This window comes from Podarcis bocagei (assembly GCF_964188305.1).
Source record: "Podarcis bocagei genome assembly, chromosome: 17".
NCBI classification, from domain to species: domain Eukaryota; kingdom Metazoa; phylum Chordata; class Lepidosauria; order Squamata; family Lacertidae; genus Podarcis; species Podarcis bocagei.
Genome location: NC_138143.1, coordinates 28,161,401 through 28,177,092, shown reverse-complemented (window position 1 = coordinate 28,177,092; position 15,692 = coordinate 28,161,401). Strand labels below are relative to the sequence as shown.

General features: G+C 44.1%; 1 protein-coding gene across 5 annotated transcripts in view; it reads left to right on the top strand.

Annotated features, from left to right (window-relative positions):
• The window catches only part of PALM2AKAP2 (PALM2 and AKAP2 fusion), a 228,592-nt gene that overhangs the window by 34,101 nt on the left and 178,799 nt on the right, over positions 1-15,692 (top strand). For all 5 annotated transcript variants that reach the window (XR_014003284.1, XM_081176172.1, XM_081176169.1 and 2 more), the window contains exon 2: positions 7,315-7,395. Coding sequence is in view for 4 of the 5 variants with exons in the window: in XM_081176172.1 (XP_081032298.1) it covers positions 7,315-7,395 (81 nt within the window). In the remaining variant the exon portion in view is untranslated. The remainder of the gene's footprint in view (positions 1-7,314; positions 7,396-15,692) is intronic.

The window sequence follows — 15,692 nt, the reverse complement described above, 5'->3', positions numbered from 1 at the left end:
TGTTAATCTCCAAATATTTCACCTTCTTGGTTTCACTCATTATAAGGCAGCGTCCTGGGCTTTCTATGTATTGCACTCTTCAGGGATACACTAAACGAATTTGGGGGGGGTGCAAGGGACAAGCCTGCTAGCTCCAAATCCTGTTGCCATCCCTTAGATGAAAATAGGGACATTTCTCACTCCCCATCTGTCAGGCTTGAGGAATTCTCTCCCTCTCCCCCCCCCCCATGATTTCAAGAAGTAGGGAGGAAACAAGAAAGCTCTTATGATTTATTCAGTCATTACGGCAGAAGACAAAGAATCCAGTCCAATGTGGTATAGTGGTTAAGAGCAGTGGACTCATAATCTGGACTCGTAATCTGGTGAACCAGGTTCGATTCCCTGCTCCTCCACATGCAGCTGCTGGGTGACCTTGGTCTAGTCACACTTCTCTGAAGTCTCTCAGCCTCACTCACCTCAGAGTGTTTGTTGTGGGGGAGGAAGGGAAAAGGAGATTGTTAGCTGCTTTGAGACTCCTTGGGGTAGTGATAAAGCAGGATATCAAATCCAAACTCTTCTTCTTCCTCCTCCTCCATGATGGAGTTGCTCACTGTGGCTCCTCTCCTTTCCCTCTCTCCCAACAGCATCTGACCCTACAGTGGCCCCCTGTGGTCAAATGCCTCTGTGTCCACTGCTCTTGCACCTTTAACAAATGTCGCATTCTAGGGGACAGTGGATCATCTATGCTGTCTAATGAAGTGTCCGCTGGCTGCTGTGTCTCCCCCCACTGTTTTTTCTAACACCTCATAACTTGGCTGCTCACCTGTCTCTGACTTGTTATCTCCCTCATAATTTGGCTGTAATTCAACACAGCCTTCCTCTTCCCTGTCAGCTTCAGGAGAAGGGAGGGCAATCTCCGCCATTCCTCTTCCTCTTCATTCCAGTCCCTGACACCACCCAACTGACCTTTCTCAGTGCCCCCCTTTTCTTTTGGTCTCCTACGCAGAGCATTTCGTATCAGAAGAAGGGCAAGTGCCATCACCTCCACACCAAGGGGACACCACACACACCTTCCACCATCCTGAGAAAACACCCTTAATCCAAATTTTATGTTATCTTATTCTTTGGTAAATTAACAGAAATACACCAATAAATGGTTTTTAGAAAGGGGCAAGATTAGATGAAGGCAGGGGTGTACGAAGTGGGGGGTGGAGGTCCACCCCAGGTGCCACTCAGGGGGGTGACAAGATGGCCCCTGCCTCTCCCCAGCTGTAGAGCGGCCGAGGACACACGCAGTTCATATGGGCGCCACTCACGCGGCATCCGTACGGGCTGCCACACATGCGCAGTCCATACAAGACACCACGCGCAAGCAGCAGCCCGTATGAAGTGTGCATGTGCGTTACCTCGTACAGTTGCCGCACATGGGCAGTCCGTACGGGATGCCACACATGAACACTCTGTACGGGATGCCCCGCTCTGGGTGCCAGAGAGGGTTCCTCCACCACTGGATGCAGGTGCACAAAGCATTTTTTAAAAAATCAATGCTCCTATTCCTTGAGCTCCCCTCAGCAACCCCTTACTTCCCGCCCAGAGTGGCCCTGCCCTCTGCCTGCCCCTCAGAGCCGATGCATCAGTTGGGGCTTGGTCTTGGCAGCAGCAGCCTCTCTTTCTCCTCGCCTGCTCTCCGGCGCCAGCTCATCTCCCCAAGCTCAGCAGCGACAACACTGGGGGGGGGAGAATAGGGACATTCCGGGATCGAATCAGAAGCCAGGATGTAATTTGTAATTCCGGGACTGTCCCTGGGAAATCAGGACATTTGTAGGGTATGTTTTCATTGCCTTCCAACTCATGGAGGGTGGCTGTCTGAGCAGGGAGTCTTCTGTCCTTGTGGAGACTCACCACTCCAGGCAGCCGCCCTCCATGAATGGAGTCACAGAGTTGGCACAGTCATCCCCATCATATGATCAGTTAACCCTAAATACACATGTCTGAAGAGGGCTTAGGTGCCACTGTTTTTAAATAAAACATGGGTTGCTACTTGTGCCTTAGATGAATGAACCATAATATGAACATAGGAAAATAAAGTAAAATGGTGATTTCAAAAATGATGATGATGATGAAACTTGAATAAGATGATTGAATGAGAAGTAGTTTCCCTGTGATTGTGTTACGGGTAGGGTCGATTTTTTCATAGCAATGGGTGCTGGCATGTTCCTGATGTGGGGTTGTTGTTTTTCCAAATCCAAAACCTGAGTCAGCAAGAAATTAAGAGAAAACCATTTGAATCTCCTGCTCTTAACCTGCGTCTTTCAGGTATACAAACAATAGCACGTTGTAAATATTTGTATTCGTGACACATTTGAGGAAATGTGTGTTTAAAAGGTAGAAGCCTTACTGAGCACACTTGACTGCAGTTATTGTTTGCACTTGTCAGCAAAATACCACATGCTGTAATTTTCCTTTGTTTGGGCTGTGTTCTGGTATTTATTTCATGTTAGCACCAAACGTAAATTCTTCCCTGTAGCCCAAGTATAAACTGTAACGCTGTGAAGCTTTCTTAAAAGGAAAGGATCTACAGTACTGTATATGCTTTGGAAAGGCCCAGTGCATGCTACAGATACTGAGAAGACCACAGTGTAGTAAATGTCCCTGGCTAAGGGATTCAGATGGCTATTTGCTGAGTGAGAGAATCTACATACATAGCCTCACCATCCAGCAAATAAATGAAGAACTTTCTGTCCCTAGTATTCAGCCACATCACAGAAGTGTTGCTGATATTGCTGCTGCTCCAGCCCTAGTCCCAGTATAATTCCCCTCCTGATCAAATCGGGCATCTCTGCATTCTACCAACAGCATAGACACAGCTGGAAGAAACACCAACACATAATTAAGTAGGAAGGGCTGAGCTGTGCACTCTGCATTTTCTGTTCCATTTGTCTCTGTGTTGTTGTTTCTCAGAAGCTTTCGCTGCATCCTATCATACCACTGGGTGCTAAGTGTTGAGATTTTTTACACTGTAGAACCCTACGAAATAATCCACATATAACCAAGCCTTTTGGATCTTGCCTTCCTTTTCAAGGAGGGCTCCACTATGCTGAATGAAGTCACTTCTGGAGAACGTCGGGTGCGATTCTGTTTGATGCTGATTTAGTAAACATGTTTATTAGTGCATCTCCATAAACATATTTATTAATACCTATGCTTCATCTATACAGATACCATTTTCCACTTAGATAACACATTCATTTAGTGGTTAGTTTTTGCTGCTATATGCTTTCCATCGTTTTAATCCAAAAAAAATGTGGGTAGAAGAAAAACAACAACATGCTGTTCTTTAAATGTTGTCCAAGAGTTTGAATGGTCAACAAGTAAATTCTTGTTGTATGCTTTCACTTACTCAGAGGTAGCTGACCAAGAGGTTGTTTAAGACCAACCCTAGTTGGATGTATGTTGCATTCCTAAACAGAGTCACATGCTAAAGCGTAAGCCTCATTGAACTCACTGGGACTTTATTCATCCAGTGAGTTTTCTAACACTCACTAGAAATATGTAATAGAATCTTAACCTCATATTTAACCCAACATTCAAGACACTATTTTGGTGGTGGTGTTGCTTAGTCTCTGTAAGGCACATTGATTTTATATTTTTTTAAGATGATGGTGGTGGTGGTGGTGGTGATTTCATCTATACTGCTTTATTTTGTTAAGAAAAAAACCCTCAAAGCAGTTTACAGCACATTAAACATAAAATAAAACAACCCAGAATAAAATATTACTGAAGAAAGTCAAATACAAATTGTACATTCAAAACAACAAAATTAACAGGAAGCTATACAGTAATATTATTCTAAAGATTTCAAAATAATACATTATAAAGGACAGCAACTGCAGAATACACATTTAGCACAGCAATGTATATTTATTAAACATTTCAAAAGAAAATGTTACTAAAGGAAGTTGAATATAAAATGCACATTTAAAACAGCACGATTAACAAGAGAATAAAATATTATCCAAGCACAGAACATGTATGCTGCTGTTGCTGCCCGTCCTGCCAATGGTGGTTCATAGTGAGTAGCATCTAAGACTCACAGACCCGGGTCTGCACTAAGAGGCAGCCAAGATGGTATCTGGCCTCTTAAGCAGCCGCAGCTTCTGTAGCTGGAGTCAGTCAGGACCTCACCCTCCCAGGCCAGTTGGAAGAAGGCCTGCAAGGCAGGGTGCAGGTCTTCCAGGACTCACAGCCAAAATTAATCCTAAAGTCCAGCCCAAAGCATGATCCTTTTGTTTACTCCATGTCAAATCTCGACAAGGGATGGCAAAATTCTGTTCTCCTTGCAGGCACTGGGGTGGGGGGCTTCAAACATGAACTTGAGTGCAAAGCACTCAAAAGTAGGGAGTCTTCATAATAAAGTTGATGCCATCTTTCAGTAAATATATTTCTGCCATGGAGCAGAAACACAGCACCTAGGGCTTGGCAAAATTACCCCAGTGGACTGCCCCCCTCCTGTGTTCAGGTGATGCCCTCAGGTTTGTAGTGGTTGGGGGGGTTACATTTTTGCATGGAAGTGGGCACACATTCTTTTCTTTTTGCAACTGTAAGGACTGCCAGCTTCCAAGGACAGATCTTGGGGTCTCAAATTTCAGCGGTGCCCTATGTGTGACACTAAAATTTGGCACCCCTCTCTCTCTCGTGCTCCAGTTGGTGCATCCCTGGCAGTACAGTGGTACCTCTGGTTAAGAACTTAATTTGTTCTGGAGGTCCGTTCTTAACCTGAAACTGTTCTTAACCTGAGGTACCACTTTAGCTAATGGGGCCTCCTGCTGCCGCTGCCATTCGATTTCTGTTCTCTTTTTTTTTTAAATAATATTTATTAAAGTTTTATAAACAACCAAAAGCTTCAAAATTTAAACATAGAATACAAAAACCAAAAAAAGCTACAAAAATAAGAAAATACAAAACAAAACACATAGAAATACACAATAGAGAACGGTTAACAGAATAAAGAAAAAAAAGAAGAAAAAACACCAAAAATCAAAACAGAAAAAAGATTAGTATTTTCATATCTTATACTTCATTCACTAGTTTCTTGACCTCCTCACACCTCCCTTTTTGTATTCCAGTTCAGATATTTAGTTCAGCAAATCCTTACCCTCTATCATTTATCCTTACTCAACATCTTAACCTATAATAAATATATATTTTCCACCATTATCAATCCATATTTACATATTCTTATTAATCTTTTAACCAACACCACTTGTTTTCAATCCAACATCCCTTTAACATTCATTAATTTTACAGTATTTCTGTAGATAGTCTTTAAATTTTTTCCATTCTTCTTCCACCGCCTCTTCTCCCTGGTCTCGGATTCTGCCAGTCATTTCTGCCAACTCCATGTACACTATCACCTTCATCTGCCATTCTTCCAGGGTGGGTAAATCATGTGTCTTCCAATACTTTGCGATGCGTATTCTTGCTGCTGTTGTTGCATACATAAAAAAAAAATCTGTCCTTCTTTGGCACCAATTGGCCGACTATGCCCAAGAGAAAGGCCTCTGGTTTCTTCCGGAAGGTATATTTAAATACCTTTTTCATTTCATTATAGATCATCTCCCAGAAAGCCTTAATCTTTGGGCACGTCCACCAAAGGTGAAAGAATGTACCTTCAGTCTCTTTACATTTCCAACATTTATTTTCGGGCAAATGATAGATTTTTGCAAGCTTGACTGGGGTCATGTACCACCTATAGATCATTTTCATAATATTCTCTCTTAGGGCATTGCATGCCGTAAATTTTATACCTGTGGTCCACAACTGTTCCCAGTCAGCAAACATAATGTTATGTCCAACATCTTGTGCCCATTTAATCATAGCAGATTTAACCATCTCATCCTGAGTGTTCCATTTTAACAGCAAGTTATACATTCTTGAAAGTATCTTTGTTTTAGGATCTAACAGTTCTATTTCCAACTTTGATTTTTCCACCTGGAAGCCAATTTTTTAATCTAAATTAAAGGTCTCTCTTATTTGGTAATAATGAAGCCAGTCTCGCACTTTATCTTTTAATTTCTCAAAGCTCTGCAGTTTCAATTTGTCTCCTTCCTGCTCCAAAATTTCCCAATATTTCGGCCCATTCGATTTCTGTTCTCATTCTGAAGCAAAGTTCTTAACATGAGGTACTATTTCTGGGTTAGCAGAGTCTGTAACCTGAAGCGTCTGTAACCCGAGGTACCACTGTATCCCCAAGAGTCTGCCCCAGTGCAACCTAACCAATTGTGCTCCCCTAAATCTGCCTCTGCAGCTTTCTGACACCCGTTATTTCATTTTCCTCACAGCAATCTGGTCAAAGGTGTTGTGAGAAAAACAAAATGGCAGCTACCATGAAAACGGGACGTGGGGAAGGCTCCCCAAACTGTAGCGTGGAGCCCTTTTGAGGGAGGTTGCAGCCTATTCCCCTCACAGAGCTACAATTCTCAGAGTGGTCCACCAGTCAAAAGGGAATTGTAGTTTGGGGTGTGGGTGTATATATGAAGGAGTAGCGTCCTTCTAGCAACTTCCATTACCCTGAACAATCTACAGTTCCCATGATACTTTGGGGTAACCATGACTGCTCAAAGTGGCACGACACTTGAACATATTGTGCTGATTGGGCCTAAATAAATAAACAAAATACACCCTGTGTAAACTCGGGCCACCTGAATTCTGCAGGTTGTTTGCCAAGTGGCCACACAGGACCGTACTTGTAAGCAAGCCTTGCCATTTCCCCTGTTTTGTTTGCTTTTTAATCTCTTACGTAATCCTATACTTTGGCTGGCAGCTTCCTGGACACTTGTTTGCTCTCCTGGGGGGGGGGGGGGGGGAGGTATCCTTTGCAGTGTTCAAGGTATATAAGGACACGCACGCACATGCACACGCAACAGGGCTTGTGTCCCTTTAACTCGGTTGTTAGGTTGTGTACCCGCCGTTTCCCCCGGGGGACTCTGCTCTCGGTTGCTGCTCCCATAGCTGAGTCTGAGAGACAGAGAGACAGAGAGAGAGAGACAGAGAGGGGAGACAAATATCTTCTCTTCCTCAGTGAACAAGTAGCTAGTCCTTAGCTGACATGTTATTTCCCTGAATGCCTGGCTGTTTTGTGAGGCAGGTGGAGACAGTGGCACAGATGTATCTGGTGGCTCCTGTTCTACAAAGGCTCTGCTTCTGTCTCTCTTTCTAAAAATATACATATAAATTTGTATCTGAAATTCCTTGCTGCTTCCAGCCTCTCTACCTCTCTCTCTGACAGGCAATTTCTCTTCTGTTTTTTCCCCCCACCCACCCTCTTTTGCCAAGGAAAAAAGGAAAAGGCAGACGGAAATAGAAAGGAAGAGGCAACAGCTCGAAGACCAAATACTTCAGCTGCAGCATTTCAAGGTAAGGGGCTGAGTTGTGGGGGGAGCTGCTGGGTTGACCAGAGCTGTTTTGTTATTAGACATGCAGATCACACGTTGGAGAGCTGCAAAGAGCCTGTTCCGACATGAAGCAGCCTGCTCTGCCAGAGCTGTGTCTATTCCAGCTAATCAGATCCTCCCCAGGTCTCTTTGCTGTGTGTGAGATTCTCAGTTACACAGCCCCATGTTTATGAAAAGGATGGGGCAGAGCAGAGATGGGAAAGGTGTGGAATGTGGGGGTGGGGAGCGGTGAGAGGAAGGTATATGCTGCACGCAGCTTTATTGCTGCAAATTCATTCTTCGTTTTATACCTCTGAAATGCAATGGATGTGGATTTGGGTGTGTTCGCTGCATTGCTTAAATGGTCTGCTTTACGGCTTTACAGATGATCAGGGGTGTTTTTTTTCCTGTCTCTTGATTACTATAGTATTTACCGGTAGTCGTTACATTTTATGTGTCTGTGTGTTTGCTTCCGTGTATCAAATTACCTGATCTATTGATCCGAAATAGGTGTTTGGCACCATGCCATATAGACATAGAAGTCTAATCTGTGTCGACATCCAGAAATTAAGGGATTATGGATTGGAAACTTTGGGAGGTATATCCTGAAACGTGGATCAGTTTCCCCACCTCACTTACCTGGGTCTCACCAGTTCAGATTTTTCCAAACATCAGATATGCCTTGTGGAGGGATCATAGCTCAGGGCAGAGCCCCTGCTTCCCTTGCAAAAGGACTAGGCATCTCCAAAGGACCGTTTAGGAGAAAGATCACTGCTCAGAATCCTGGAGAGTTGCTGCTGGAGTGTCTAACCTCATGCAGGAGATCTTCCTGCCTTTACACACTCCAGTATGCTGAACACCTTTCTGTTGAAAGCAAACAGAGCCCAAGATGGGAGTCTGATGCTGTAAGGATGTTAAAAGCTGAAAAGGGTTCAGCTTGGTCAGTGATTGGATGTGATTTCCCGGGAATCTCCACACAAGTGGCTCTGAATTTCCCAAAGGGAGCATAGGATATGATTGTAAATAAATAAACAAATAGACGAATACACACAGAGAGAAAGAGACTTGTCCAAAGCTTACATGTGATGTGTCCTAATATCTACTCAAATAGCTGGCAGCTGCAGGCATTCAGCACCTGCTAAGATTGAGACTAGCAATGCATTTTCCCCTCCAAGCAGTGTTGTATTTTTATGCCGTAAATTCCACACATGTGTGTTTGTTGGGGAGCAGGAAGAAAGTTTCCATCCAGGGCACTGCTAAAGGAAGGAGGTTCCTACGTTGTGGATCAGGTCTACTGCACGGATAATTTTATTTGTAGGTCTGGAAATGGATGCGATCTCAATTTCAGGCCCATATGGCACCTTTAAGACTAAGCAATTCAGGCTGCAATCCTGTACATAACAGGGAGCAAGACCTATGGAATTCAGTGGTGCTTACTTCTGAATAATATACAGTTTCTTTGGCATGAAGCCGCACTAAAAATTGGGATAGCAGAGACCCCTCTGAACCAAGGTGAGACACTTAGATGCAGTGTTTAAGTGTCTGCTGTTTCTTTGAAGAAACATTAGGAGGAGAACCAGAACAGGTGGGGGGCACACAACTTTTCTTCCAGCAGAGAAGCAACTGTGATGGCAGGCACTCCTTCTGAACCAAAGTACAGTGGTACCTTGGGTTACAGACGCTTCGGGTTACAGATTCCGCTAATCTAGAAATAGTACCTTGGGTTAAGAACTTTGTTTCAGGATGAGAACAGAAATCGTGCAGTGGCAGGCCCCATTAGCTAAAGTGGTACCTCAGGGTAAGAACATTTTCAGGTTAAGAACGGACCTCCAGAACGAATTAAGTTCTTAACCTGAGGTATCACTGTAAGACACTTTTCTGTTCAGTTAAGCGCTAACTGTTGCAATAAGTGTTTGCAAGGGAGGAGGACAGGGAGAAAATCACAGCAATTTGGCCATGCCCCTGTGACCTCCTAGCAGCCCCAACAGGTCTAGTGGGCGCCAGGCACTACTCCCTATAAGGCAGTTCAGTATTATTTTTATATTTCAGATTAGGGGCTCTGCCCTGCTTGCCCTGTTCACCAAGCCAACCTTCTCTCCTTGCCAACTCCCCACCCTTTGCAACTCATGGCCAATGAGCTTAATATGAAGCATGATTATTGCTTCTTCCACCCCCTCATGACTTTTTCAACTCCTCCCCCCAATCACCTACAGCTTTTTCCTTCACAGAGCAGCTTGCTAAATTGCTCTGTGAAGCTCCTCTCCTCTCTCCCAGTGTGGTGTGGTGGTTAAGAGCGGTAGACTCATAATCTGGTGAGCCGGGTTCGTGTCTTCGCTCCTCCACATGCAGCTGCTGGGTGGCCTTGGTCTAGTCACACTTCTCTGAAGTCTCTCAGCCCCACTCACCTCACAGAGTGTTTGTTGTGGGGGAGGAAGGGAAAGGAGAATGTTAGCCGCTTTGAGACTCCTTTGGGTAGTGATAAAGCGGGATATCAAATCCAAACTCCTCCTCCTCCTCCTCCTCCTCCTCCTCCTCCTCCTCCTCCTCCTTCTTCTTCTTCTTCTTCTTCTTCCCCCCACCCTTGCAGGCACATTTAAAGGAGGGGCAGGCACTCCATCCAGTAGCTTGCTAAACTTCTGGGTGAAGGGCCCCCACCCCATTAAACAGTTCCTCATGCTACAGTTGGCATAGACACCTATTGGTGGCCACAGGAACTGCAGAGCGTGGCAACAGTCTACATTGTTATTTACCGTATTTTTTGCTCTATAAGACTCACTTTTTCCCTCCTAAAAAGTAAGGGGAAATGTGTGCGCGTCTTATGGAGCGAATGCAGGCTGCGCAGCTATCCCAGAAGCCAGAACAGCAAGAGGGATCGCTGCTTTCACTGCGCAGCAATCCCTCTTGCTGTTCTGGCTTCTGAGATTCAGAATATATTTTTTCTTGTTTTCCTCCTCCAAAAACTAGGTGCGTCTTGTGGTCTGGTGCGTCTTATAGAGCGAAAAATACGGTATATTGGAAGATATGGGCAAGGCGAGGGCTAACTTGACTGAAGCCACTTACCAGGTTCCCGGTAGATACAATAATCAAATGAGAGGCTTCCTGAGCTTTGGTTTAGTCTCTGCACTACAGTAAACCAAAGTCAAATTTCATGGCATAAACAAAACCTGGAATCTGTTGCAGTGCCAGAGTTTGGGTAATGCTGCACACTAACTTGTTTCCATACATTTGATGTGTCTGCAGTACTATACCCCGCTGAACTCTATGGGACTCTAAGCCTCACTGAACTCTATGGGACTTACTTCTATGTAATACGGCATTGCAATTCTCCATCGGGCCATTCTGTATTTTACTGAACGCCTTTGTTGTTGCTCTCCCCCAACCCCACTTTTTTTTTTTAAACTAAGCATAATGAATTTGTCTGGGTAATTGATTATAGCCTAAGCAAATACTCCATCAGTGTCACTACAGCCCTCCTGGTGGCATATATTGGCTGCTGTGCTATCAGGAAATAACATGATTGCATTTCCATGGTGCAACAGGAGTTGCCATTTCACTCAGACCACTCTGAGATCCAGAAAAATATTTTTCTCCTCTTTCTTTTGAGCTTTCGTTTTATAAGGCAAAGGACAAGTTTCCCACATTTCTACAGTCAAGGGTGACATTTCAGCAAATTTCAGAGGAGGAGGCAAAACTAGTTGCAAATGTGGTGCCCCCACTAATGCCGCTCCTCGGAATTTGGACAACTAATGGCTGCCATTTTGCCCTCCCAGGATTCCTTTGGGTGAAAGCAGGAAGGATTTCCCTCACTCTGATTGGCTTCACAGTGATGCTCTGTGACACAGCCTTACTGTGAAGCCAAACTGCAAGGAACGCTTTCTGCTCTCAGTCAGGGGAATTCTGGGAAATGGGAAAGTGGGAAACTGCCACCTGCCAAGACCCTGAAACAGGCAGCAGAAGTTATAATGAAAGTAAGCCAGATTCAGGAAACTATTTGCCCCACCTAAATACCCCAAGTTTTGACTAATAGTTCTTTAAACAGAATCTTTGGCTGGGAATAGATGAGAAATCCGTTCACATTCCAATGTGAAGTTGCCCAGTTACCGCTTTCCAAACCAATACATGCCCTGAAACACAGCTAGCTTTTGAAATCTGCACTTCTCCAAATAGTATAATGTCATTCTCCAACCCCCCAAAAAATACATACAAAGAAAGTTTATATTCAAAACAGTGTTTGAAATTCCCCGTTTTGTTATTGGCATGGGTCCAATTGTGACCATGCGGAGATTTCTGGGCTCCAAGTTGGCAACTGACATCTCCATCGAACCAGCTGAAATATGTTCATTTTATGGTCCCACGCTACCACACAAATCATGGACCCCTTGCTGGGCATCTTAGTCCTCCATCATCACTTCAAAGAAAATAAGTGCAGGGATGAGTACAGATCTATTTGACTGTGCTGCACCATTTCCACAGGCCACCCAAATAGAACTCAGTTGAAAAACCTCTGCCTTAGTCCATTGTTAATACCATTTCCATTTCCACTGTGTGTTTCCTTCTCACATGCTGGGACAAGTGAATTGTTGTAAGAGCAAGCTACAGTCAAGCAGTGTAGTTGAGATCATAGGACTGTAGTGTTGGAAGGGACCCGAAGGCTCTCACGTAATCCAACCCCCATTCTGTTGTTGCGAGTGCAACCTAGGTTTAAGGTACTATTTGGTGTTTAGCTTATATATCTGCTCAGAAGTAAACCATACTGAGCTTAATAGGGCATACTCCCAGGTAAGTGTGCATTGCCATCTTCCACTCCTGAGTTGCCCATCACCCCTGCAACACATCAGCCCTGATAATTGGCCATGCTGGCTGAAGGTGACATTCATAACATCTGTGTGTATAGGATTGCACCAAGGGGACGCGGGTGGCGTTGTGGTCTAAACTGAGGTTGGCTGTTCGAATCCCTGCAACGGGGTGAGCTCCCGTTGCTCTGTCCCAGCTCCTGCCAACCTAGCAGTTTGAAAGGACATCAAAGTACAAGTAGATGAAAAGGGACTGCTGTGGCAGGAAGGTAATTGGCGTTTCCATGCACTCTGGTTTCCATCACGGTGTTCCATTGCACCAGAAGTGGTTTAGTCAGGCTGGCCACATGACCCAGACTCAGCCTGAAAGCAAGATGAGCATCGCAACCCCATAGTCGCCTTTGACTGGACTTAACCATCCAGGGGTCCTTTACCTTTTTACCTTTATAGGATTGCACCAGTATGAGTGCAGTGAACATTTTGAAAACATCATTTCCCCCTTTTTTAGTATTTCTCCATATAGATGTAGTTTTGTAATTGACGCTGTAGGGCAAACTCTGCTCCGGAGGGTCCTATGGCTATAATTTCTGGGTTGAATGAGGAGTGTTTATCCCTAAATTGTAGTAGTATTTCAGCAGCAGTTAATTTTGCACTGGGATGCTATTGCATATTTTTCATAGGTTTGATTAAATAAATCTGATACATTAATGAGGGTTTTGAATACTTGAGTGAGTGTTTGAGGGCAGATAGACAGCAGCAACTCAAAGCTTCTGTGCTGGGTTACCTGGAGTTCTGAACAGTTCACACCCACCTTCAATTGGATACATAGCAATTATCCTTTTTTTGTTGTTTGCTTAGTTTTACTCCTCTTAATTACCTACAAAAGGCTATGGTGTAAAGGAGCATCTCTTAGGTGAGTTTGATTATTTGAAGAGGATCCTAATAACGCTGTGCTGGAAAATTTCTTATTGCTGTAGAGCGTTCTTAAATTAATGAGAAAAGAAATTGCATTTGAAAATTATCAAAAGCAAGGGGGGATTTTAGAAAAAATGGCATGGGTGAAGTGTACGGCACTTACCTTACTTTCTAAGGATTTTGTGAGTGTTCGTTATTTCATTCCACAAATAATTTATCTTATTTTTTGTATTCTGTAGCCTTTCTGGGTGCCCATGCTTCCTGAAACCTTATTATATCCTCAGCCGAGCTTTCCATTCAGCCCAGGAAGGCAGTGGCATGGCCTGGATATACTTAGTAGGGAACCGGCTGGGGAACCCCCAAGAAAAGAAGGTTCAGGGTTCAGGGATTGGTGGTGGGAAAACGATGAGAGGTCAGAAGGAGAAGAGGGAGAAGACTGGAAGGAGGAGGTGCTGGGAGCTGAAGAGATAACAGCGTTTAGTGAGCTGGGAGCATCTGTGGCAGAGAGAAATCTAGAGGCAGAAGCTGAAGCAGAAGAGGAGGGAGGCCAAGAAGCAGAGATGAGTCTGGCTGGTGAAGAGGCACAGGCGTCTCCCACTCCTGCTGTGACAAACTCCCCTCCCTGCTGTTCTTCCAGAACCAGGAGAGGCGTGAAAAGGGCAGAGGAGAGGTTAGCCACAGTCTCAGGTTGCTTGGAGGGAAACTCTGAAGAGGAAGGGACTTAGGCAACTGTGATGAGGCAGGGACCTTCAGTCTCAGCAAGTGCTTCATGTGGCCAAGACCTACCAGAGATGAATTGCCGAGCTTATTAGGACTAGCACTCCTATGCAGATCCTGTTTTTGCTTACAAAGAGTGAACTCCACTAGATCAGTGTGATTTACTGCTGGCTTGCTCCTCTTATTGCATTTTTTAAGTGAAGTGTTTTTACTTTTAAACAAATCCATGTGGAACTATTTTTAATAGGTAAAAGGAAGGGCCTTTCTTAAAAACAAAATCCTTGCACATATCAATTTCATAACCTCCACTTCTCCCTGTGTGACAGGTAAAGGCCAAAGAAAGACCTCATTGACTTTCTTAGATTAGGAAACATAGGTGGTCAGAGATGCTGCAAAGCACAGAAGAAATATTTAATAGAAAGAAAAAAGCACCCGCCGTACCCAGCCACTTTGCAATAAACTCACTGGGCACTTTGTGAAATTATATATTCTGAAGTGCCCTGTGAATGAGGCTAAAAAAATGGACCCCCTTATGTGTTGGAATAAAGCTTTCTAGAAATTGGAGGACAGGTTTTGTCATAGCAGTATTTGCTAGAAAGGCTTGGAATTTTACTATAAGTAGGATTAAATAAAGACAAGTGCATTTACTGCACTTAATAATGTAGTTGTGAAAATACTTTATTGAGTAATGGATGCAATGAAAGGGAACAAATGTTTTAAGGTTTTTGTGTGTGACTGTTCTCAGCTACCTTATGAGTGGATGAAGAAGGAATCTCTCCTTTTTGGATTTCACAGAGGAGTCACCTAATTTGATCTGGACTGATCGTGCATGACCTAGATTGGATCAATGGTCTACTTCAGAATCCACAGCTGGACAGATTCCATTATGAAGTGATCTGGGGGTTGTGTGCTGCTTCCATTCAGGTGGTGGGTGGATATACCGTTTCTGAAGTTTTGAAAGGGAAAAATTGAGAGGGGGAACTAAGGCAGTGTGCCATCCTCACACCACCTCTTAACTTGTAATTACTTTTAAGTATGTGTATCTGGGCAGATTTTAAAAGATTTTTTTTCATCTGCCTGGAAACTAAATGGGGAGGACTGAGTCATGTCGCCTCCAAGAACTTAAGCGGAGCAGATTTTAATGGGCCAGCCCCTCCCTAATTGTGGCCACCATAAATGCTTCATCTTCATTTCACTAAGCAATAAATCAGATAAAGGAACTTGAGTAGGGTTATTAAAGATATTTGTACACAAACATAGGAGTAAAGGAAGTTGAAGGATGATTTGGGTGCTGTTTTTTGCCATTTGACAAAAATGTGTCATGTTATTGTGCGTGTGTTTTATAGTTTTGGGTTTTAAACTGTGAATGGTCCCCCCCCCTCATCATTTTACAATCTCATGGAGCTGCCTTGAATGATCTTTGGATGAGGAAAGCTGGATATAAGGGGCAGCAGTTACCAGGGGAGTCTTTAGCATATGCGCCGCCGGGGTGCAAAGATCCGCCCAGCACCCCCAAATCATTGAGTCTGACAATGTGAATGACAAGCACCACCGCTGGCGCAGCGCATCTTTCATAAATGAGCGCACAAAGTCGAAAGTCCTTTAGTGAAACAGTAGGTATACATTTGGGTAATACCTAGGTATATATGTATTTTGTTTTTCTAGCTTGATCAAAATTATTTATTATTTCATAACAGGTAGATAGTTAAGAGCTTAGGCGGCTTCAGCATCGGGCGCCGGGCACCCCCCAGAATTCAGCGCCCAGGTGCCCCGCATCCTTTGCACCCCCGGGTAAAGACAGCCTTGGCAGTCACCAAATAATTGGAAGTCACCAAATGACTCCATCATTGGAAGT